The 26,433-nt window shown below is 39.8% G+C and overlaps 1 protein-coding gene across 2 annotated transcripts in view; it reads right to left on the bottom strand.

The window, feature by feature from the left end:
• The window catches only part of ADCY2 (adenylate cyclase 2), a 433,385-nt gene that overhangs the window by 105,060 nt on the left and 301,892 nt on the right, over positions 1-26,433 (bottom strand). For both annotated transcript variants that reach the window (XM_029217111.1, XM_029217112.1), the window contains exons 7-12: positions 23,163-23,290; positions 17,752-17,910; positions 16,812-16,944; positions 15,103-15,279; positions 11,598-11,641; positions 7,780-7,860 (exon numbers count right to left, since the gene is read on the bottom strand). In XM_029217111.1, the coding sequence (XP_029072944.1) occupies positions 7,780-7,860; positions 11,598-11,641; positions 15,103-15,279; positions 16,812-16,944; positions 17,752-17,910; positions 23,163-23,290 (722 nt within the window). The remainder of the gene's footprint in view (positions 1-7,779; positions 7,861-11,597; positions 11,642-15,102; positions 15,280-16,811; positions 16,945-17,751; positions 17,911-23,162; positions 23,291-26,433) is intronic.

Raw genomic sequence — 26,433 nt, 5'->3', positions numbered from 1 at the left:
AACAAAATAAATTACCATCTAGGCTAAGTCACTACACTGAGGAATTTTTATTTCTACTTTCTGATTTTTTAAAAATAAAAACTTTTATAATTAAAATATATAATTACCTGAATTGCATATGTATATGCATGTAGTATTTATGCACAAATACCTGCATATTTATGTATATATTTCCAAGTGTATATAACTATATAGCTACATCTACATTTATATCTATACTTATATATCTATATATAGGCAGAGAGAGTATATATATATATACTTCTAGAGATAAAATGTTATACCTGTGAAAACAATGATCAAGTCCCAAGAATTCCTAAATATAGCACTTCTCCAACCCATTGGTCATATCTCTATGGATTTTGACTAACTGCAATGTATTTGGGAGACAAAGACAAATGGGGAAGGCCTTTGACGATCCAGGAATAAAGACCAAGTCAACTGTCACACATGATCACATAATCAACAGGGACAGTCACCTCCTGATTTCAGACTCAGGTCGAAATGTACACTGAGGTTTCACATTAGGGTTGACCCAGTTAACCCAGGACACCGCCTCATTTGAGGAGGAACATCTCCAGGGCTACCTGGACAGCCGTGTGCCTGGAACATCTGGACAGTTCTGAAGATGCTCACAGCACACGCACAGTCTCCCAGGAGACTAAAGCACAGACAGTGCAATTTCAACTGTAGCCCAGAAGTCAGTCATGTATTCTAGAATGATTGCCATTAAGAGTGAGAACTTTAAAAATACTTTTGGATTCAAGGTTATAAGCTTTAGGTATCAGGAAAATAATTTTTTTTGATATTATGACTGCCCCAGCTGCAGAGATAGGTTATTGTTCTGTTTTATGGCACGAGTTGGAGGAATCCAAGGTTGGTTAATATTAGAAGAAGCAGAAAATAAAATTTAAGATAAATTTTAACTATACTCATTTTTTAGAACTGTGTATTCATTATGGATATCCTATGAATAATGTATTTCAGTAACTTATTAAAAAGTTTATTTTCTTTATTACAGATGAAATTTCTATTTAAAAAATGCTCCTGGATAATATAAGCTTGGAAATAAAATACGAGCAAAATTTATAAAGTGGAGATAAAACCAGCTCCTCATTGGTTAGTGGGGCCCCCATCTTTCTAGGTTTTAGTTACCTGTCTGTCCTGCAGGTGGACAGGAAGCCCTCAAGACAAAGTCTGCCTTTCTTTGTGTCCCCAACACCTAACACAGGTTCATAAGACTTGATCCCTGGATGGATGTTTGGAGAAAGGGCGGAATTCCAATTGTTGGTTCAAGGTATTTGCTCATAAGAATCTTGGCTGCAAGCAGAGTTGCTGTACAACTAATTAGCCATAAGGCCGTTTTGCCATAATAGATAAAATAACTGTTGATTCACAATTTTGGATTCATTACACTAGAAAATGATAATATATCAATCTTTGCACATCCTTCAGTGAGCAGCCATCTCTCCCACCCACCAAAACCAACAGTTTACCAAGCTATGGCAAATATATAAAAGGCAGCTAGTAATTGACAACAGTCTTCGAGAGCATTAATCATTGGCTCTTTGACTGATCTAGATACAACAGCTTGTTCTCTCCTGCCGTCTCTACCAAATTTATCATGCAATAGTAGAAGCTGGAGGCAAAAGAAGAATCCAGGTCCTATCCTCCCCAAAAAGAAATGGTTGTATAATTCTTGATGAGTATACATTTCTTTTTTAAAAGTTTTAAATTTATTTTATTTTATTTTTCTTAACATCTTTATTGGAGTATAATTGCTTTACAATGGTGTGTTAGTTTCTGCTTTATAACAAAGTAAATCAGCTATACATATACATATATCCCCATATCTCCTCCCGCCTGCGTATCCCTCCCACCCTCCCTATCTCACCCCTCTAGGTGGTCACAAAGCACTGAGCTGATCTCCCTGTGCTATGTGGCTGCTTCCCACTAGCTATCTATTTTACATTTGGTAGTGTGTATATGTCCATGCCACTCTCTCACTTCGTCCCAGCTTACCCTTCCCCCTCCCCGTGTCCCCAAGTCCATTCTCTACGTCTGCATCTTTATTCCTGTCCTGCCCCTAGGTTCTTCAGAACCTTTTTTTTTTTAGATTCCATATATATGTGTTAGCATGCGGTATTTGTTTTTCTCTTTCTGACTTACTTCACTCTGTATGACAGACTCTAGGTCCATCCACCTCACTACAAATAACTCAATTTTGTTTCTTTTTATGGCTGAGTAATATTCCATTGTTTATATGTGCCACATCTTCTTTATCCATTCATCTGTCAAGGAACATGGTGAATTTTTTTTGCCATTTGACAGTGAAGATCATGAAATAGACAGAATTGTGGTATTTGGCACAGAATTTGGCTTAGATGATTTGGTGAAATATAAGGACTGGGCATGTGATGGGACATTTCAGTACAGTCTGGTTATGTATCACCAGTGATATACGTTACACATATTGATAAGAAATAGCAGAGTCCCTCCTCTGTTCATTTTACTCCCAGGGGAATCTGCAGAGGCTTAGAGCAGATTTTTTTATATCGTAAAGAATGTATGTCTGATATTAGATACTGAACCCTTAGTGATCGACCTTGAGAAAGAAAGTACCATTGCTTTCTCTAAGATACACCCAAATACAACTATAACCATGTAACTACACACATTTTAAGTGCATCTAAGTACTTTTTGCATTTTTATTTTTGCAATTGAATCTTTCAAAATTTTGTTGCTAATGTTTAATGATGTCCATTTCAATGTTTCTCTTTTATTTTATCTTTTATGGCAAAACTGTCTTAGGCCAATTAGTCCTGAGGTGAATCCCCTTGCAGCAAAGATATTTATGGTGAGACTACCGGACCCACAGCTACCCTGTGCCTTCCTTTTCCCACAGCAGGTCAGGTTTGGCCAAAGGCTTCTTCCTTGAAGCCATAAGTGATGGGCCCAATTCTTCCTCTTTTGTCCTCAGAGTTAAGGAGAGCACATCCTCCCCACAGGCCTCACGTCTCTGTTGGTTCTCTGAGGTGGCCTCAGTTCCCAATACTGATTCACAGGAAACTCAGAGATTTATAAATGTCACATGGATATTTGGAGTCAGAAAGATTTCTGTGGGAAAATAAGGTCAAATATTTTGGGGAACTGGAACTACAGACAGAGAAGAGAATGGACAATGTGTGCAATATTCCTGGTCTCCTGACACTGTTCCTGACCCAAGTGGTCTCTGGCACAAAGAAAGTCAACCCCGCCCCTGCGCTACACAAAAAAATGATTATTAGTTTATACTAAGTTGCTTTTGTGCTAGGCTGAGGCCAATAAAGGAAATTCTAAACAAGATCTTGACTTGAGCTGAGAGACAAAGTACTTCCACATCCTCATGCAGAATTATTCTGGAATGTTATCACAAAGGGGATGCTAAAATACAGAGAAGACCACTTTCCTTTCGTTACGGACTGACTGTTCATATCTCCCACTTCATACGCTGAAGGCCTAACCTGCAGTGTGCGTATCTGGAGATGGGGCCTCCAAGGAAGCAATTAGAGTTGAATGCAGTCCTAAGGGTGGGGACCTGACTCAAGAGAATGAGTGTACTTATGAGAAGTGACACCAGAGAGCTCGCTCTTTCTCTTTTTCTGCGTAGCCCAGAGGAAAGGCCACGGGAGCACACAGCAAGGGGACTGCCTCTTGCAAGTCAAGGAGAAAGTTCTCACCAGAAACCAACCATGCTGGCACCCTGACTCAGACTTCTAGCCTTCAGAGCTGTGAGAAAATAAATTTTTGTTGCTTAAGCCACTCAGCCCACGGCATCTTGTACAGCAGTCCCAGCTGACTAACATGCCACCTATCTATGCAGCCTCGAATCCAAAGGTCCAAGTGGCCTCAGTTGCGCACTAAGGTCGTAGGTGACCTGTGGCATTTGGGAAAGGTGGTCCATGGACCTGCAGCTGAAATAAATGATGCTGGATAGGTGGTCTCTCGGTGTGGAACCCCGATCCTTCCCCAGCCCTGGGGTCGGCCGGTCATCCACCCATACATGCACTCCACTCCACTCAGACATAATTAAACCTGGGTCCCATGTCCTTCATTAACTCACCAGCTCCTTTCCTGCACCCCAGAGGCCCCTGTTTCTCCCCTTTTGAACTTTTCACATTACCTCTTTCCTACTGTTTTTCTTTTTTTTTTTTTTTAAACCAATCTGGAAGAACCTGACATGGCAATCTCATTCTGAATATTAACTGTACAGCACACTCCTCTATTGAGATAAATCTTACAGGACTGCCCAGCTCCTCAAGAGAAAAATACTGCCGTGGAGGGGATGGTCTGGTCCGTCCACCCACAGGGCTTCCTCTTTCCCTCTCTGAACCTCCAGAGAGGAGAAGCTTCTGGTTATCCTCTTTGGGGCAGACCTCTGGTACACATTTTCTTCCCTCTCACCTCGCCGCCAACTAAAAATTGCCACTTGCCACCTGCCTCTACAAGGATTTTGTCACTGGCCACTGCTGTCGCTGACCTTTAACACACCTTCAAAGGGGTTCAGGGTGGAGATCATGAATGAGACATCTGTGCTCTGGGAAAACTGGCAGAAAAGGCCTTCAGATAGTTCAGATATTTTCAGGAGATTTTATGAGCCCAATTTCTTGCCTCTTCTCACATCTAGAAACACACTAAAATTACTAATGGGCACATCTGCTCCTCGAGAAGGAGCCACCTTCTGCCTAAACATGTGCTGGGTTGCACGTGCCCCCCTTCACCAAGATCACGTATATACTGACCTCCTCCCCACCTCTTTGGACAGTTCCTCAGAGCTACCTGAGAGGCTGTCTCCTGTCCTACAGTCCTCATTTTGCCCCCAGTAAAACTTAACTCACAACTCTCAGGTTGTGCATTGTTTTTCAGCTGACATCATCCACCCAGACTAAGTCAAAACCCCTGTTCTGAGCTCCGTCCTCACGGGGGCCTGGCCATCTCTGGTTTGGCTCTGCAGCATTCACTTTAGGGTCTTCCTGTCTTAAGGAATCCACTGCATACCAGCAGGATGGAGGTGATCACACAGTCATTGATTAGAACCATTCAAAGTGCTCACGCCCCACCCCCTCAGGCAGACTCCAAGTTGCTTCTCAGGGCATCCAACTTCCCACTCAAGCCTCTTTACCCTGAGAGACTCCTGCAGGGGCGTCCTGTGTCCTGATTGTGCTAAAGACTGGGGAGCACACCTCTGACCCTGGCACGTCCTGTTATCACACCATGAAGGTTTCCCTCTCTCCCTCTTAGTTTCCTTCAAGGTTTGGCCCAGGTGTCACCTCCTCCGGAAAACTTGAGACTTTTCATCTGTGCTGTCCTGCTCCTCTTTACCTGTCACAACTGTAGGGCATCTGTGCAGTGATCTTTCTTCCCCTCACTCAGGGCTCTGAGGGGTAACACGAGGCCTGGGGTCTTGGTATGCATGTCTGATGCTGAGCAAATGACGACATTGCTCACCCTTTAACAAATGCTTGCTAAATGAGTAAATGAATGAATACATGAAAATCTGCATATAAATCACTGTTTTATGTCAATAGCAGAAAATGACTGAATGGTACATCAAGCCTGGAGTCCCTACTGAATCCTCAAGGGGAAAATCAAATAAGATCAGAAGAACCTCTTATCGAAGAACAAGAGAGGTTAATGAGTAGGGCATAACAGAATGGGAGTGAAGCTAATTAAAAAAATAGGTGCATAATAGCTTCCATTTAAAAAATTCCCCTTTTGATTTTTGAGTACAGCATGACATTTTCCTCCACTTGATTTCTGAAATGTGTTGGGAAAATTACAGCATAAGCAGTTACACCAACGTTAACCACGACTTTAGCATAAAACTACGTTAAAACGCAAAGGTGGTAACCAAACATGTATTTGAGTACACAATGATACCATACTGACAGACAATTCACAAACAACCTTGACAAAAATAAAGCAAAGCCAATGATTGTACTTTCTAATGATTCCTTTAGTAGGAACGTTCTAAAAAGTGGGCATAAAAGTAGTTTAACAAGGTAGGCGTCCTGCATGAAGACATGTTGAGGCTGATTTTATACATTTGTTTTTTATTATTACTATTATCATTGTAATTGGCTAACCTTTGTCAAGGAACAAGATTTCTTCTCTCTCCTGCTGTATTTTATTCCAGTGGGTTACAGAGTAGTAACTGCTATTTCCTCTGGTCGAATGAATCTACATTGTGTGAAATCAGACTTGCCTGGGTTTTAGCTGCCAGTATATTACAGGTAATCATTTTTTCTCAGTTGTGAGGTGTTGAGGTTTCAATCAGGGCAGAGTTGAGACTGTTTTTTACTTCGATCCTGGTATCAGGCAAAGCAGAGAACCTATCTCGGCACTGCTGGTGTGCCCTGAGTGCTCTATGGCAGGTGGAAGGCTTTATCTATTTGGGGTATACAGCAGGGATTAGGCAGGTGTGCATTCAATGTGCTGGCATATCTGAATTGCAGCTCTAGCCAGTCCTAGAGACTTTATTGTATATGTATGGAACTCCACACATACACACACCACATACATACATACACTCATGCGATTCCTCCATAAGTACTGTAAATATTCTGAAATGCACACTTGCAAAGCACAGTCTAGAAGAGGTATGCATTTTGCAAAGCTGTGTAACTTAATTTTGGAGGCACAGTTCAAGGTGAAAATCATTTACACTTTCCATGAGTCAACTTTCTTGATAAAAATTAAATAGGTTTCCATAAAGATGAAAACTTTCACATAAAACCTTTTTTTTTTTTTTTTTTTTTTTTGCGGTATGCGGGCCTCTCACTGTTGTGGCCTCTCCCGTTGCGGAGCATAGGCTCCGGACGCGCAGGCTCAGCGGCCATGGCTTACGGGCCCAGCCGCTCCGAGGCATGCGGGATCCTCCCGGACCGGGGCACAAACCCGTGTCCTCTGTATCGGCAGGCAGACTCTCAACCACTGCGCCACCAGGGAAGCCCCGCATAAAACCTTTTCATTTGGATCTACTAAGGTTTTCACCGCAGTTTAATTCAGTAAACATTTATGGAGCATCTAATGAGTACCAGGAACCACACTGAGTTGTTTCCCTTCTGCCCTTCATGAGGTCAGCCATGGCACACACACCTAAGGAGAATTCCAAGGCCGGTGAATGTAATCATTCTGTGCAAGCCATGAAAGCCACCACCTTCTTTAATTCTTGTCTCCTGCCTTTTTGGACCATTTAAAACTATAATATCAATTATTGGCTTTATAGACTGAGTGATATTTTGGCCTCCAAAGAATTGGTCTTCCTCCTGCTGCCTCCATGAATTCAGATTCTAATGCTCAAGACCCTCTTCCAGGATTTAGAACACAGGTACCTCCACATTCTCTGATTTTTCGGGGTGGGGGGATGAATGCATTTTGAATAGTGTCACACATTACAACTTAATGATTTTCCCATGTGGAATCTACTGATCTTTAAAAAATATGCTACTGAACACACTATGCTCTAATTTTCTCTCTATAATTATGTATCATGTTGTTTATCAGTAATTTACTTGGGGAGGATTAGGCAGAGTTAAAAATTTTTTTAAAGATGAAATACTACTAACAAAAGCTATTATTAAGGATGCTTGTGGTGAAATGAATGAACTGTCTCAGAAAACTTGGCTTTGTCATGATAAGTATGACAGAGTTTGGTGGGAAATTCTTTTGGAAAACATGTCATTATTTTCAAATAATAGGATTGAAATAAGAGAGGAATGATAATTTAAAAGTACTCACTTTTGTGCATTGATTCCATCAATTGCTTGAATCATCCTTTCATTTAATTCCTCTTCAAATCTCTTCTTTTGTGACTTGGTTCTATATGAAGGAGGAAATATTTTGGGTAAGAATATTATTACTAAACTAAACAGTAAGCCTGTGTGTCTATGATGCCAAAATCTCTGTCTGATTCTGTTAACTGAATTTTTTTAAAAAAGGAAACAGTCTATGTGCAGCCTTTTCTCTATTAACATATAGCCACTCTGTGGATTGAATGAATTGGCTAGGGTTTTTGGTGCAGTAAAATGTTGCCTTACTACTCAGAGTGAAATTAAAAAGCAATACTGAAAGATATGTCCTTGGTGTCTGAGATAAAAGAAAATTTCTGTCCCAAGAGATGCACTAGCCCTTGAATTGTTGCCTTTATAAACTTTATATTATGACAGAACATACTGGCTTTGGAAATTCCCTTGTAAAAATTTGGTGTGGTTGACAAAATAATCATTCCTATTTTATGCTTTCCTTGGTCAATTTTCAAGAATTTTCAGAACTAAAGTCTTACTTGAGACACATCAAAGCTTCATGGCATGTATTTAAATGTTTCTCAGTTTTGGAAAGCGCTATTCACAGAAAACCCCACTTATATATGCAGACCGCTCACTTGATCTTGGAAGTAAATAATCTTCAGTCATAATATAAAATGTTTTGCAAATAAATTGTGCCAAGATAAGAATGAGTTCTCCAAGGTTAATTTGACAATTAGCATGAGAATGATGTAAAGGAGAAAATCAAAATAATACTTGTTTTTAAAAGTTAAACATCTACTGCAAAGAGTATAAGCACATCTGGCCCTTCCCGAACTGGCCTGACCGAGCCTGCACCTGAGTCTGGGTGTCCGAGTCACCTAGTCCCATGGGAGTGATCACGAGGCTTCTTTGTCTTGTGGTTGGTTAAATTACTCACTGAATAGATCTCCTACTCTGGAATAAAAATAATACTTTTCTGAGTTTAGAACTGCCTCTATATATAGATAAGAATAGTATTAAGTGTGCAATGTCATATTTATCTGTAATTAAATCTCATGGAATTATCATTAATGAGATGGATGGGTAATCTACCTACATTATATCATTGTTTGTGGATTCACACTTTCAGGTCCTGCTTTCTTTAAACAGGCTAAGGGCAGTTTTGGTTCAAAAACAGAACAATATTAAGTGATCCACCTGTAGACGCTAAGCCAATGGAATTAAGAGGTTTTAGCATGCCAAATTCCAAGCTAAATTGGAAGGCAAATTAATTTTGATCCTTCTTTTAAAAAAAGCATGGCATCTTAGCAATCATCTAAGATGGCTCATTCTCACTTATGGCTGAGGTTCTACCTTCATTTTAGACTCTTCTTTTTCTTTTAATCAGCCCTATGCCAAGTGTTGAGATTCCTGACTTCAGTTTGGTGGCTTTCTCTTTCAAAAAGTGTCTCCAAGTGTGAGAAGGAACAGTGTTGGTGCCTTGAGCTCACAAGAAAATTTAACCCTTCAATCATATGTCCAGGGTGCTAACAATGGCATTGTCGTTGTGAGTCTGTTTTAGGATTAGCTTAGATAATGCCTGTGCAGTGCTCAATGCAGTAAATGTGGCACATGAAGTAGCCAATAAATGCATATTATTATGCACCCTTTGTATTCACTAATTTTCTGGCTAACAGCTCTTAACATGTAGACAGTTTCTTTGTCTCCACAGTTTTGTGACCTCCGCTACAGAAGTGATAGGAGACCCTTGGGGCTGATCATCTCCCCACGAGGCGTTCTTAATTCACCAGGCAGGGCTTTATTCTTCAGACTTTCAACGTTTCAGCATTTTTGACCTTCCTGTCCTCATTCTTGCCCTACTGTTGGCTTCCCCAGTACTGAGTGTCCCCAACCCCTCTTTCCAATTCCTCTCCATTCTTCCCCCTGAGCTCCTTCCCCGACCTGTCCCACCCCCAGGCCTGGGCCGCTATATCTAAAGAGCCATGGAAGAGGTCCTGCTTTATCTCAGATGATGCTTCACTGCCCTGTGATGCCCACTCACTGCCAGGCTGTGGGCTCAGAGAGGTTTTAGGACCTTGGCCATGTTACATAGGCAGGACGTACAAAGGAAGTCCCAGGTGAGGCTGATTTGAAAGCTGAGCTCTCTCTGTGAGGCTTGGGGCCACCAAAGATCAACCACCATGGAGGGAAGTGGAGTAGATGTGGAGGAAGCTCTTAGGAGGGCAGGCAGGACAGGAGAGCAGCTACGAACACAGGTTTTGGTGTCACAGACCCTGAGCATAACCATGGCCTCGCCTCCACAGTCATGTGACTCTGGTCACCTCCTAACCCAGCACCTTGGTTTCTTCCCTCCTAAAATGATAATGGCAATTTCATCTACCTTGGAGTAACCCTGTAGGGATGAAATTAGGTTTCCCATATGCCTGGTACAGATAAAACTGACAGCTTCTGATCACTGTCTTTCAGACAGCACTCATCCCCAAATACACTGCCCACATCATACTGGCACTGCACGAGGTATTTCCCACTAAACAGATGAGAGGACATAGCACATATAAGGCGAAAGGACGTCCATGAAATTCTGTAGACAGTTGTTTGCAGATGTGCTAGTCTCTTATTGGCCTGAAGAGTCAAGCCTTCTCAAGATATGTGACAGGTCCCAAATATTTCTTAAATTACCTTAAGTTCTCTTTAATTTGGTATTTGCCACTTAAAAAATAACATTTAAAAAGCCCAAGAACCCAATTTTCCTTATAACATAGGGCTCTAAGTGTTATATGTCAATGTTAAAATTTCAAATTTTACACAAAATACAAATTAGAGCTCATTACAACAAAAGTAAAGTAACATAGAGGGGTCTGAAACAGTGTGCCCTAAAGATCTGGCAGGGAATGATCTAACTACTTTCAGGCAATGCGTTTTCTACAGGGATAAACTCACGTCTCTGTGGGGAAAGAAAAGCTGATTCAAGTTTGGGGCCTTTCATTAATTATCCTAACATCTTCAATAAGAAGTACTTAGCTCCCAAACCAACGCAAAAGTAAGACTCTGAGCCCCAAAGCTAGAGGAACACAGACAAGGAAAAGGGTTAGTATCTGTCTGTGATCTTGTGAAGATGGCAACAGGGACCTACAGGCCTTTGTGGAAGCAATTTTTCTTTCTTTTTTTCTTTCTTTTTGCTGTACGCGGGCCTCTCACTGCTGTGGCCTCTCCCATTGCGGAGCACAGGCTCCGGACTCACAGCCTCAGCGGCCATGGCTCACAGGCCCAGCTGCTCCACGGCATGTGGGATCCTCCTGGACCGGGGCACGAACCCGTGTCCCCTGCATCGGCAGGCGGACTCTCAACCACTGTGCCACCAGGGAAGCCCCAATTTTTTTTTTTTTTTTTGAGCAGGGTGGGCTGCACTTCTTTTCACTATAGAAAGGCTGGACTTAACCTTGCTTTTATTTCTAGGATTCAACCCCACAAACATCATTTTAAGTAACTTACTCATTTTAAGAAATTTCAATTTTTTACTACAGATTAATATGAAGAAGAATCATTTTAAGAAAACAATTTAAAATTCTAAAGTGTTTACTAGACAGTGTTTTCCTTTTCCCTCTTTTAACTCTAATAAAATGACACCAATAATCCTACTTTTAGAAGCTGAAAGCAATTTAGTAGGGGTTTTCACAAGTAGCTGCACTTTTTTCAGAAGAAGTAGACTTCAAAATTACTATAATTGATGATAATTACTTTCAGGAATAAATAAAAAACAATTAAGCCTTTAAAAAATTAGAAAGTGGAATGTATACACATATACTATACCTTAAGGTGCGACTTTGAAAATTATGCTGACCCATTGGTACATCCTATTAAAAAAAAATAGTATTAGTTGCCAAAAACATACTTTAAGAATCTTTCAGTGATAATGAGGTATATTTCTTCTTCTGTCATGGAAAATATCATTTAGGTAACAAATAACTACCCATGAGGAGAAAAAGAGCTTAATTATAAATGTGAAACATGATTAAAAATTCAGTTTATATTTAGAATGTTTTTGTAATCTATAAACTCTGGTGTCAGGATTGTGGTCTGAAGTTTTAAAGTTTCTGTCCTGTTATTTGCAGATATGATTTCAAACAATGCCTGCAGAGGACTGTTATTAAAGTTACTGTAGACAAATGATGGGAAAATGTAGTTTGGCATCAGACTGAAATTTAAAAAATGCTTTAAGACACAAACATGATCATAAAATCTATAGTCAATCCTTATCACTGACTGGGCTGTTAAGAAATGGGACTGTTGGTTAAGTGTGTGAAAGCGAGAATCATTGATCGAAAAGAAGAAATGTACATGTGAGTGCTGGTAGTTCCTGAAAAAGGTCAATGACAGAGACAGACATTGGTCAGAGTTAATCAGTGGGGGTCTCCACTGCCAAATGTTCAATAATAGACTTAAAAACCCACAAGATACACTTTCATACATTTAAATAAAATAAAATAATTAAAATAAAACTTGTAACAAAGTGGCTCCAAATAAACTGTACTTTGTTGTTTGATCTCCAAGGTTAGATCAAGAAATGTATTCAGCCTAGGGAAAGGTGAGTCTTAAAAAAATAACTGAACTCCAAGTTTTATTATATAAAGTAAAACAATGCATTATTTACCAGCTCTATCAACGTTAAATCAAGAGTCAATGAAGTTCTGCATAGGGGATTAGATAAAAGAAATAACTTTTGGCAATGACAATTGTTCAACCCTGGGATGTATTAATAAGAATGGCAATGGGATCTTTCTGGAACTGAGTAAGAGACACAGTCCTATGGGGTTCATGTGCTAATAACCAAAGCCTCAGATGTCCTCTGTCTCTACTAAGGCAGTCCCTAGGCTCCATCTCTGTGACTGGAGGCCAGCTGGTTAAGAAAACTGAGTTTGTCCCAGAGGCCCTCTGATTTTTATACACAATTTCCTGAAGTTCAAATCTCTAGTCAGTAACAACTCTCTTGAAAGAGGCATCTTCACTAACACATAATAGCAGATTAAAGTCAGGCTGAAATCTCTCCTTTAGTGTTTTGCTGAGATAGTAAGGCAGACAGTTGCTCTTAAGTCCTGAGACAATAAAGACTGATAAGAAATTAGCAACCACAGCAACATCAATCACACACCCAGAAAAGCAAGGCCTTATTTTCACAGGTACACATATGAAACAGCACAGAAAATCATGTTTTAATATTTAGATCTGATTCTTATTTCTTGAAAACCAACCAACCAGCCAACCGACCGACCGACCGACCAACTCTTGGTTTATAACAAATCTCGATGAGAGATATTAGCCATTAGTACTAATAATAAATGCAGTGTTGAGATGAAATTATCCAACTTTTTTCATAAGAGTGATAGAAGCATCGACTTTCCCTGACTACTAGATCCTAGGGTCTTAGGATGCCTTTCCTCTAACAGGGTCTAGTTGCTGGAAGGTTCCAGTTGCCCCAGTCCTCCTGCCTCCTTGGATCTTTTCTCTTCTTATGATCTCATCCAGCTCTATGGCTTCAAATATCATCTAAAGCCGGATGCTTCTCACATCCACATCTTCATCTGGGACCTCTTCCCTGAGTTCCAGACTCGCACACCCAACTGCCAACTTCCTAGCTGCACTTCGGTGTCTAAAAGGCATACTGATTTGAAGATGTCCATTAGCAAAACCTGGATTTTTTCATCTGAAATCCCCTGGCTTTCCCTGAGTATTTGTCATCTCAGTTCATGGCATCATCATTCTTCTAGGGGTGCAGCCAAAGAAGTGTGTATTCCTCCTTGATCCTCCTTTTCACACATACCCACTCCATCACCAAGTCTTATACGTTCCACTTTCAAATTATAACCTGAGTTTGCTTCTCACTGTTTCCACTACTAAAATCTTAGCATAAGAGGGCACCATCCTCCTCCCTCGGAACACTGCATTCTTGCTCCATTACCCAGAGCATTAATTATACTATGCCCTCCCCTTGGGTAAGACCCTCTAACGACTTCCCATCACAATCAGAATAAATTATATATGATTACTTAGAGCCTCTCGCCCTGATGACCTCCCTTTGCTTTATTGCTGATGACGCTGCAGCCACACCAGCCTTCTCTCTGCCCTCAAAGATGCCAATTCATTTCCATCTCAGGGCCACAGAATTTGATTTGCCACCGACGTCTCCCCTTCTCCGAGATGTTCCCAGCCGCCCCATCCAGAGTAGCCACACCATTCACTCCCAAAGACGATACTCCATTTTCTCTTCATCATGGCCCTGAGCAGGCACCTGGAGTGATCTTGTTTGTTCATTTGCGTCCGACTTAGGGTCTCTCTCTTTCCAACAGAATGCAAACTCCTCTAGGACTTGCCCTGGTGGTCTCCCTTGTTGACTGACTGATGGGTCATGATCTTCTGTCAGATCGTTTATTTTTCAGTTGAAAAAGAACAAAGGAAGTTGAGAGAAGATATATAACTGAGACAAAACAAGAATGCTGAGCCCCTGCCTTTTGGGCTTGGGTGTGTGATTGTGAAATGTCCACTTTTACCTGACAGCCTGGTATGTTTCTTTTTCTCATCAGCTAATAAGAATTATGTAATATCCCATTTTCTTTCTTTACCTCAAATGCATCCCTAATACAATTAATGCCATTCTGCATGAAATTTTACTCAGAGACTGTTTTAAAATCTAACTATACCATTGGGATTATTCTAAGTGCTCAACTGTGTTTACTTTTCTCTCCTCTTATGAGTTTTTCTATTGTCTATCTGCACTTCAGCTATCTTATTGAGAATGTCCCTGCTGCAAGAAGCATTGGGACTTTATTCTCTGTTGGAAGTAAGGATGATGTAAATAAGGATATCCAACAATAGAATGTACATTGCTTCTGACACAGCCTGAACCTCTGGGTGATGAAGAGACAGTTTTATTGATGCCACTCAAATTCCAAGGACATCATGCCTTCATTTGTTCTCTTATTAAGATGCTCTGGCTTTCTATCGTACTTCATAATAGCAGAAGCAAAACACAAACCTGGATTTAAAAAAAGAGTTCAGCTGTATTCAGTTGCTACTGTCAGTTGTAAATTAGAGTCTTGGGTAATAATGTTATAATGCAAAATCACTCTAGGTTAAAACCCTTAGCAATGCGGGGTTGGTGCTCATTGATAACCTGATATCTGTAAGGAATATCTGAGAATGCCAATCTGAGAAGTCGGAGATAGTGAGCTTGCCTCATTACAGACAAAAGTTACTTTGGCAGGAGATGCCTTTTGGGGAACTAGCTTTCTCCCAGCGCTAGGGCATGGGGAGGGCGTACCGTGGTGCTGATCTTGCCGTTCTCCGTGGTCATGCTGTCTCTGTGATGCAGGTGTGCAAAGGGCTTGGCCGCCCCCCAGGATTCCAGGTACCGGGTCATGCGGACGGACGCCCTCATCTTGGCTCCATCGAGGGTGGATCGAGGTCTGAAGAGGTGCTGGGGGCTCCGTCGTTCTCCCTTGGGGTGAGAAACAAAGCATTACACCTGGCGGGGCACAGGTGCACAGCCTCCCGCCTTCCTGCTCTGCCCACCAAGAAGCCTCCCTTGAGTAAGCAGATTCCTCTAACATCATGCCCTTCACTTTCCTGGTTCCTACTCTCATTCCTTCAGTGACTGGTATTCAGTGCCATGAGCTGTTGGAGCCAAATGATTTTTTTTTCAGACAACAAAACTTACCTGTATTTGAAACTTAGGGAAAAATAATAGCTATTTTAAGGGATGTTTTTATAAAGTTGATTCTTAGACAGAATATGCTGATCTGTTTCAATGTGTTCTTGATGGTTGTGTTTTTTCCTAAAGCGATTGGCGGTTTTCTGATGCTAAATGGCCCCGAATATCGGTGTTTTGGTGTTCTTTGCCTGAACACAATGTTCTTTCTTTTTTTTTTTCTTTTTTAATTGGGGGTATAGTTGCTTTACAACGTGGTGTTAGTTTCTGCTGTACAAAGAAATGAATCAGCTATAAGTATACATCTATCCCCTCTCTCTCGGGCCTCCCTCCCACCCACCCCCATCCTGCCCATCTAGGTCACCACAGAGCACCGAGCTGAACTCAGTGTTCTTTGTACACATTTTTTTTAACCTCTTCCCTGTGCCGTCCCTGTCCCATCACCACACAGTTCGTCCCGCTTGTCATACATTTGTCTCCAGATCAACCCTCTAGTCAGTTGGAAGTTTGTCTCTGAAGGTGAAACTGGGGTTTTAGGGAGGTTATTGTGAGTAAACATTAATAAACTTGATCTCCTTGATGTTATGATATTGGTTTTGACAATTCAGAGGTGTGTCTTGCTGCTCTCTGCGCTATTTACCAGCCTGCAATTTGGAGGGAGCTTACAGAAACCCTCAGAGCTTCAGTTTCTTAATCTGTAAATAGCAGTAGTACCCATTTGGCAGGAATTTGGGAAGGGTTAAAAGAGATGAGAACTCTAAGCCCCTGCTCTGGCCTGACACGTGGTGTGAAGAGTTAGAGCCAGCAGCTGTCTGCATGCGATGAATGGTGTTTACTGTATCAAAGTTACCATATCTGCACATAATGTACTCACACAAGTGTATACATGACATTTACTTGCCAATCTTCCAGAAGTTTCTTCTTTCCCTTTTTCTTATATCTTCATCCTACTTTCTCTCATTAGATTTTTATCATCCAAAGCCTTGAGCAAAATCCTTATCTTTATTTAATTTTCTAACTGCCAGGCGGGGTCCATCGTGGACTAACACACACGTTGATCAACATTGACTAACCTGTACAACCTCGTGATGCAGACAATACCCCTGCCATATAAACAAGCGATTCATTTCAAGTGTTTCTTTAATAAATATTTGAATCCATTGTTACAAAACACATACGCAGTTAAAGTAGTTTTAAAGGCAAAGATGAGCAAAGAATTACACTAGTTCTTGACTAAAAACACTTTCCATATGAGTACTTTGCCCTTTTCACTTTTAATCATAGAAGTCATAGGCTAATTATAGACTCTTTACAACACTGACCTTGGGGTTGATTACAAAGTAGGTCTTCACCAAGTGCTGCTTTAAATATGGGTCTCTGATGTCACCATCTCCTTCCTCCACTTTATAAGCCCCATTCAAGTGTTCCAGTGTGACGGAAGAAATGTGAACACGTCTGAAATTCCATTTTAAAACCACAATCAGGATATATAAGGAGGAACGTGCAAGAAGACTTTCTATTTATTTGGGATTTCAGAGAGAATTTCTTCTGCCCCAAGTGAAGGAAAGGCTATATGTTCTTAGTAAAATTGACTGTAATTAAGGTTCATAGTCTGTTAACCACTGCTTTGGAAAGATGCTCCCAGATGTCATGAGCTACTAATATTTGCAGCTTCTCTGCACTCACAGAAACCTGCATGGTGAATTACAGCAATTAAAACTCGATCTTATCGAATTTTGGGGTATGAAGATATATTTTTTTTTTGAAATGCATGCCAAAGTCATTTTAGGAATTGTGCTGATCTGTATAAAAGTATGGGCTTTCTTTCTCAATGCTTGTTCTCATGCTTCTCCAAATTACAGCACTTGCATCGAGATTCTCGTGTCATCTATCCAGATGGTACCGTTTGCTTATTTCAAGAGTACTGATTTCAGAAGTTACCAATAATAGAGAAACGTCATATATCTCCACTGACTTATAAACCGTCTTTAACTTAGGTTTCTATTCATAAATATGAAAATAAGTAGAAGTCTGTAATTTAGAATCTGACATCCACAGTCTTTGACCACGGGTCCCAGGGGTGGTTGCATTGGGGCTTGAGAGTTCATGTCCATCTGGTTAATGGAAAAGGCCACTGGGCGTGAGTAACGTGATACTAACCAAGGCAACAGAAATCACTGAGCAGTCGGTTATTAACCTGTCGACCTATTATTCCCAGCCCTGTAACCTGCTGGACGAGAGAAAGCCAATGTGCCGCCTTACCCGGGGACCCCTCCAGCTTCCATGTGGTTGGCCAGGGTAACGTCATGGGACCATACGTCGTACTGCCACTTCTGCAGCCCAATCACGCCGCAGAGGACATTCCCAGAATGCACTCCCACGCGCATGTTGATGTCCACTCCAGTGGCGTCCCTCACTTTCCTAAAGGGAAGGAAAGTCACATCATCTTCCAGGACCAGCCTCTTCTTCCTTTAATTCCTGGCCAATTTTCTGGGCATTTTATCATTCAGAATGTCTCAGATTGTTGGAAATATTGTCATGAATTCTTACTGTGGCAGAAGATTGCTGCTCCGAGGCAAGAGAAAGGGATTTTTCTTCGGTTACTACCAGACTAAACCACCAGCGCCAAGCCAATGCTCTGGCCGGTAAAGCATCAGGATGGCAGGGGTCGTGATGCAACATTTTGGTTGTAGTTTCTACTTTTTCAACCAATGTGTATCACACACATAACATGTGCTGACACCTCCTCAGAATTTTCATACTAGACTCGTGTGACATTGCCTTGTACCGTCAGAAACAATCTTAGATGCCATTTGCAATTCTAGTGCTTAGCATAACGTATGTCCCCAAGGAATATTTTCTGCTGATGAGACAATACGGCTTATTTGTGAGCTTAATAATGACTTTAGCCTGAATAGGAATTAAAAAAAAAATAACCACGAAATGAAAGCTTTTCAATTGTGCACATTCTTTAACAGAAAAGAGAAAAGAATACTCTTTAAGAAGCTTTAATAATGCATAAGGTATCATTAAAAAGAAACTCATTAAAAAAATCATTTATAAAATACTTTAGGACTCTGTTGCCAACTCATTGAAAGAGACAAATGAAGAACTTCCTTTAAGCAAAAATAGCAATGCTTGGCGATGCTTATTTGTTTCTGCCAGTTAGATACATTTATCAATTAAAATTTTATTGTAAAAGAAGAATGCAGGAAGGTATCCCTAGTTACATGGAAAGAATCACCCCAAGAGGAAACGTGGAGGGAAGCAATGACACTGATTTCAACACAGCAAGTCGGAAGGGTTACCAGGTGTGGGATGCAGTAAAATGAACCTGAAACATCTCAAAATGACACAAGCATGCTTAAATGATGCAGTGACATCATCTGAGCATACTACTGATAAAAAGAAATGGGTCCATGATGTAAAAATAAATGACGTCCTGAAAAAAGAATATAGAAGGCTGCCTCTTTCCCCTCCCTTCCTCTCTACCTTCCTTACCTGTTCTCATTTCTTTTTATAAAAAAGACAACCTATTTGGGGTACTTTACAAGTCATCCAAACCCTTCACTCCTGCTCCCATGAGGAGCATCTACATGACATAGGAGGCTTGTCCTACCACTCTGTCCCCATCAGCACTGAGTGTGGACAGCTGCCCGGGCCCTGTCTGGTCCCCGTCTCTCCAGGCCTTTTCTCACTATGGTTCCTCTCTGCTCCCCACTCCCCTGAGTGTCCCCTTCCTGACAGGGCCCGGGAGTCACAAGACCAGTCCGTGATAGAAGTGGCTGGTTAATGATTCGACTCTTTAACAATCTCCAGATGCTTCATGTCTTTTTTAGAGAAATGAGTTGATCAAGGGTTCAGATGGCCTGATTGACCAAACGTTTTAATGCATGTAGATGAAATCTGAGTGATTTATAGAAAAATGTTGAAATGATCCCTTAGAGCTTGCAATAATAGACAATCTTTCTAATTTAAGAGGAGCCTTAATCACTTACACAATCAGGGTCCTGAATATCACTGCCTTGATTAAGAACAGTTTACATTTTCATGACAGGAAAAAAAAAGTCTCCTTAAGCGTTGGGAATATTCCCAAACTGCAGCTGAAGTGCTTCTGCAGTGGTGAACTTAGCTAATGGGGAACAAGGATAAATGTGGAGGTCCAAAGTTGGAAGGAAAAACACAGGCAAACGTTTCTGGACCCATGTTGCTGGTTCCCACCAAAACTGGAGATAATCTGGCAAAATTCCAAGTGCTAAGCGTGTGCTTTCTCCTCAGCAGCTTGAAAAACTAAAATTCCTGTATTCACGCTCATCTTTTGGCTTAAGAAATGGGAATGAAAATGCTTGTCTTTGTATGTGAGAGAGAACAAAGAATTTCTGAAATGTGCTGAGGTGTTCCCTCTTTTCCTGGCTTATATTGGGGGTGTAGCAAGACAACCTATTATTATTATTTTTTATTGAAGTATGGTTGATTTACAATGTAGTGTTAATTTCTGCTGTACAGCAAAATGATTCATATATATATATATTCTTTTTTATATTCTTTTCTTTATGGTTTATCACAGGATATTGAATATAGTTCCCTGTGCTATACAGTAGAACCTTGTTTATCCATCCTATATATAATAGTTTGCATCTGCTAATCCCAAACTCCCAATCCATCCCTCCCCCACTCTCCCTCCCCCTTGGCAACCACAAGTCTGTTCTCTATGTCTGTAAGTCTGTTTCTGTTTCATAGATAGGTTCATTTGTGTCACATTTTAGATTCCACATGTAAGTGATATCATGTGATATTTGTATTTCTCTTTCTGGCTTACTTCACTTAGTATGGTAATCTCTAAGTCCATCTATGTTGCTGCAAATGGCATTATTTCATTTATTTTTATCGCTAATATTCCATTGTATGTATGTACCACATCTTCTTTATCCGTTCATTTGTCAATGAACATTTAGGTTGTTTCCATGTCTTGGCTATTGTGAATAGTGCTGCTACAAAAACACGGGTGTATGTATCTTTTTGAATTGTAGTTTTGTCTGGATATATGCCCAGGAGTGGGATTGCTGGATCTTCTGACAATTCTATTTTTAGTTTTTTGAGGAACTTCCATACTGTTTCACCCAGTGTTCGCACCAATTTACATTCCCAGCAACAATGTAGGAGGGTTGCCTTTTCTCCACACACTCTCCAGCATTTGTTATTTGTAGACTTTTTAATGATGGCCATTCTGACCGGTGTGAGGTGATACATCATGGTAGTTTTGGTTTGCATTTCTCTAATAATTAGCGATGTTGAGCATCTTTTCATGTGCCTGTTGGCCATCTGTATGTCTTTGGAGAAATGTCTGTTTAGGTCTTCTGCCCATTTTTCGATTGGGCTAAAACAACCTATTACTGATCACTTTGCCAACTGCACATGAGCCGAACTGTTGATACATAGCAGGGGAAGAATTCAGAAGCCCTTGGTCAAGGAGTATCAGATCATGGGGACACATGGCCATTAAGATATGAAACTTAAGTTTAGGTATAAGGAAGAGCTCTGGAAGTTCACTCAAATCTGTTGACATTACTGAGATGCTGGACACATAAGATATCACTGAGGCATCTATGATGAATGGATAAAATGCAATACATACATACAATGGAATGTTATTCCATCATTAAAAGGAATGAAGTACTGATACATACCACAATATGAATAAACCTTGAAAACATTATATAAAGTGAAATAAGTCACACACAAAAGAACAAGTATTGTACAATTCCAGTTGCATGAAATATCTAGACCAGGCAAATTTATGGAGGCAGAAAGTAGAACAGAGGTTACTGGGGGCTGGGAGGAAGGGAATGGGGAGTTATTGCTTAGTGGGTACAGAGTTTCTGTTTGGGACAATGAAAAGGTTCTGGAAGTAGATAGTGGTGATGGTTGTATGACATTTTGAATGTATTTAGTGCCACTGAATTGTACACGTAAAAATGGTTCAAAGGGCAGTATTTTTGTATGTATATTTAACCCCAATAAATAAATGTTACAACAAAAGAAGGTATTAATGATGACTTGATGACATGCCAGTGGACAGAATGTAGGGAATCTTTTTTCTTTTTTTAGGGGGGGGATCTTTTTTCTAAAGGCTCTTCAACATATTGGAATTACAGAAACTTAACAGAACTGGAAAACAGTTGATTCCAAAGAAGAAATTAAGCTTTAGTAAAAGGGTGGATTGTTGAATCCAATGTGCTATTGATTCACATAACAGCATCCTTCACAAAACCCATTTATAGAATCCATTTCACCTTATGTTTGAAACCAACACTGGGCGGCCTCCAGGGGTGGGTTATACATTTGAGAGAATCTGTTAGGTCTACATTGATTAAATTCACTTCCATCTAGACCCATAGTGGTGTGAATAGTTAGTGACTCTTGAAATAAAGCTGAAAAACTTTTTTTTTTTTATGTCTCCGAGAAGACAAATGATTTACTTATGGGGAGAAGAAGGGGGACAGTTATTTCCCACACAATGTATTTCAGTGGGAAGCTGAGGCGACACTGCCCACCCCTCCCATCTTGAATCTTCCTTCGATTCCTCTCGATTCCTTTGCCTCTCAATCCCTGACCGCCCCACAGTGGCCCCTGACAAAGGCTGAACTAGTGGATCTGGACACTTAGGTCTGCGGACTCTGCTGCGGCTAGGGCTTCACTGTTCTTCCCTGGCCAGCACTGGAAACCCACCGACAAACCTCTCAGTCCATTTCGGCCCACAACTAACACCACGGTGGGCTAAACAGAGTGATAACTTGACTTGTTGCTTTCTCACTTAAGGTCCTATTTACTCTGACCCCGAGACAAGGAATTAGACCATCAAGCACATAGTTCCCATCCTGTTTAGCCGAAAAATATGTGGAGGATAGGGGAAAATCACTTGACCAAAAATAGGCAATCCCCCCCCACAAAAAAAAACCAAACTGAAATCCTTCAATCACACAATCAGAAAACAAGAGCTTTTATCATTTATAAGAATACCGTGGCTTCTATGAAGGTACTTATAAAGAAGTATGCATTATGGTACGGGCAGTGAAAATTCATTTTTTACCTCACATTTTTACCCTGTACTTGTCAACTGTAACAATAACATTATTCTATGAAGCAAATCTTCTCTAGAATTACAATGAAAGAACCTATAGATAGAAGGCAGAAAACTATTATGGATATAAACTGAAACTACATTCACAGAGCTGAGCGTGACTTAGATGGAGTAATTCTGGGCTGGATTTTTATATTCATTGCAGTCTGGTGGTAAAAACTACTTTCTCTCTTACAATTTACATGTACTTGTCAGAAATCAAGAGATGCTGAGAGTACAGACTTTTTCCTGAAGATTGGAGGAGACCTTTACATTTTTAAAAAAAGCACTTTTGAAACAAACACAAAGGTCCCTTCCCATAGATTCTAACTCAGTGTTGCTGTAATCTAAGACTAATAATAGCAATACAAAACACAGAAGGCTTACTTTGGACTTAGTTCTCACATGCCAATAAATGAGTCTCTGCCCATTTATATTTAAATGTACAATCATGTATTTAGTTTCAGTAGACAGAAAAATAGGAATAGTTGTAAGAACTACAACTAAAACTTATCAAACAGTTAAAAAAGCTCTTACTAAGCATTACACTTACTTTATGGCTTCACACATATCCAGTCCCATTTTCACACAATTCTTGGCATGGTTAGGGAGAGAGATAGGGAGTCCGGAAACACAGTAGTAGCAGTCTCCTAGAATTTTTATTCTCATGCATTCATTCTCCTGAAAGAAGAAATCACAGAATTTCAGTCGAGTTAAGCACATATATAATGATTTTGATTTACCAAATATCACCAAGTGCTAGTTCTACTGGCATTGCCACAGTGAATAGGGTTTGTGGGAAGAAAGAAATGAGAACTAGTTGAGTTTCCCTTAATTACCCATCAAGACTGAGCCACCCTCACCTGCATGCTCCTTTACCAAAGCAGGAAGAATCAGGGTAAGGGGTAGAAGGGGAAAGCTGAGAGAAAGTTCTGGAATGATTTACACTTAACACAGCAGAGGAGGGTAAAGATAGGACCATTCTCTTTAGTCTGAACAAATCCAAACATTGACAGTGAAATGAAACATTCTATGCAAAACAGAATCTTTCAGGATAGAAAATGGTAAGCAGAACTCAACTAGAATTAGAATTTTTGTCATTTCCTACTGTGCTCACGATTTTCCTCATTTCTTTTAAAGCTAAAGCAGATTCTTACCTGCAGACATGTAGCTTCCGACAAACATCTCTACAACATAATAAGCTACCATTCAACATTGCCAAGTAATTTGAAACTTAATTCTGATCTGAGGTTAAGCTGTTTAATATAAAATTAGACAAACTCATTATTTTTATTGGCTGGGTTGTATTTATATTATAACATTGAGATTAACTTCATTCATATGCATTAATCCTACATCCATTTCTAGCCTCTTCAACTAGTTTATAGACTCTTCACTCAAATTTATAATAAATACATAAATAAACAAAGATGTACCAAACACAGATTTTTTTTTTTTTTTTTTTTGGCCACGCTGCATGGCATGTGGGACGCTAGCTCCCCAATCAGGGATCAAACCTGTGCATTGGGAGCCTGGAGTCTTAACCACTGGACCACCAGGGAAATCCCAGACTTTTTTTCTTCTTAACACTCGCACAGGCTTATGTATAAAATGAACAAATTTGAAATAATAAAACAAACATAAAATCTTTTTGTTCTTAAGTATGTGTTAGGTTTACTGAAGATTTTGCAGATTTCTTTCCCTGTCTCATAGAGAGCTGTGTACTTTCATGCTTATCTATAGCATTATAGATGACGTGTTAGTAATTCCTGATAACAATATTTTAAATAATAAAAAGGCAAAACATTGTTTATTAATAAGGCTTCTCTCCTATACTTCCTAAATATGTATCCTGAGTCTAGAAAACAGTAAGATTAAGAACATTGAATTCTTGGCACTCTTATCAATGATCAGCTGACTGTATATGCATGGGTTTATTTCTAGTCTCTATTCTGCTCCATTGGTCTGTATGTCTGTCTTTAATACCAGTATCAGACTGTTTTGATTGCTGTAGTTTTGCAATATATTTTGAAACCAGGAAGCACGATGCCTCCAGCTTTGTTTTTCTTGTCCAAAATTGCTTTGGATATTTGGTGTCTCTTGTGGTTCTGTATGAATTTTAGGATTTTTTTTCTATTTCTGTAAAAACTACCATTGGGATTTTGATAGGGATTGCATTGAATCTGTAGATGGTTTGGGGTACTATTTTAATATTAATTCTTTCAACCCATGAACATGGAGTGTCTTTCTACTTATTTGTGTCTCCTTATATTTCTTTCATCAATATTTTATAGTTTTTGGTGTATAAGTCATTCACCTATTTAGTTAAGTCTATTTCCTAAGTATTTTATTATTTTTGATGATAATGTAAATGTGTTTTCTTGATTTCCTTTTGAGATACTTCATTGTATAGAAATACAAGTGATTATTGTACATTGACTTTTTATCCTGCAACTTTACTCAGTTTATTTATTAGTCCTAACAGATTTTTGTGGACTTTTTAGGGTTTTCTACATATAAGGTCATATCATCTGCAAACAGAGATAATTTTACTTCTCTTTTGAGTTGGACGTCTTTTATTTCTTTTTCTTGCCTAACTGCTGCGTCAGGAAGTTCCAGCACTATGTTGAACAGAACTGGTGAGAGTAGGTATCCTTGTCTTATGCCCAATCTTAGAAGAAAAGCTTTCAGTTTGTCACTGTTGAGTATGATGTTCACTGTGGGTTTTTCATATACGGCTTTATTGTGTTGAGGTAAGTTCCTTCTTATTAGTTGAGAGTTTTTAATCATAAAAGCGTGTTTAATTTTGTCAAATGCTTTTTCTGCATCAATTGATTGAGATGATCATATGATTTTTGCCCTTCATTCTGTTAATGTGGTATATCCCATCAATTGATTTGCGATGCTATCCAACTTGCATCCCAGGGATAAATCCCATTTGGTCATGATATATGATCATTTTAAAGTGCTGTTGAATTTGACTTGTTAAGTGAAATAAGCCAGATACAGAATGACAAATACTACATGATACCACTTATATGAGGAATCTAAATTGGTCAAACACAGAAGCAGAGTATAGAATGGTGGTTTCCAGGCCTGGGAGAGGGGAAAATGGGGAAGTGTTGGTCAAAGGATACAAAGTTTCAGTAATGCATGATGAATAAGTCCTAGAGAGCTACTGTACAGCATAGTGTCTATAGTTAATAATATTATATTGTATACCTAAACATTGGCTAAGAAGGTAGATCTTATGTTAAGTGTTTTAATCACAAAATAATAATGATGATGATAATGATAAATTAAAAGGGCAAGAGGAAACTTTTGTAGGTGATAGATGTTTATGGCATAGATTGTAGTGATGGTTTCAAGGGTGTATCCCTAAGCTCAGTAAGTTGTATGTATGTGAACTATGTATAGCCTTCTGTATGCCAATTATACCTCATTAAAGTGGATAAAAACTAACAGTGAATGAGCAGTGACGTTGACTTCCTTAACTTAATGTGTTTTATGTAGTATTCCTCAATGGACTGAACTATCTGTTTGCTTATAATGCTCACCAGCTCCATGTTTTGAACTATGAGCCATGAACTGATATCCAAAGCATGCTGCCCCTGTGACCAGCAATGGATGGCCCAAGCTATCCTAGGCCAGTCTCTGATATTGCCTGGATGTTCCTTTGCTACAATGATCAGAGAGGAGCAGGAAGTCACACCGAGTACCTCCCTTACGAGTTATAAATTGTGTCCTCCTCAGATTCACATGTTGAAATCCTAACCCCTGGTACCTGTGAACGTGACATTATTTGGCCAAAGGGTCACTGTAGA

This window comes from Monodon monoceros, unplaced genomic scaffold (assembly GCF_005190385.1).
Source record: "Monodon monoceros isolate NGI ecotype Baffin Bay Population unplaced genomic scaffold, NGI_Narwhal_1 Super_Scaffold_12, whole genome shotgun sequence".
NCBI lineage: Eukaryota > Metazoa > Chordata > Mammalia > Artiodactyla > Monodontidae > Monodon > Monodon monoceros.
Note: the sequence above shows the minus strand (reverse complement) of the source record. Positions and strands in the feature narration are given on the sequence as shown.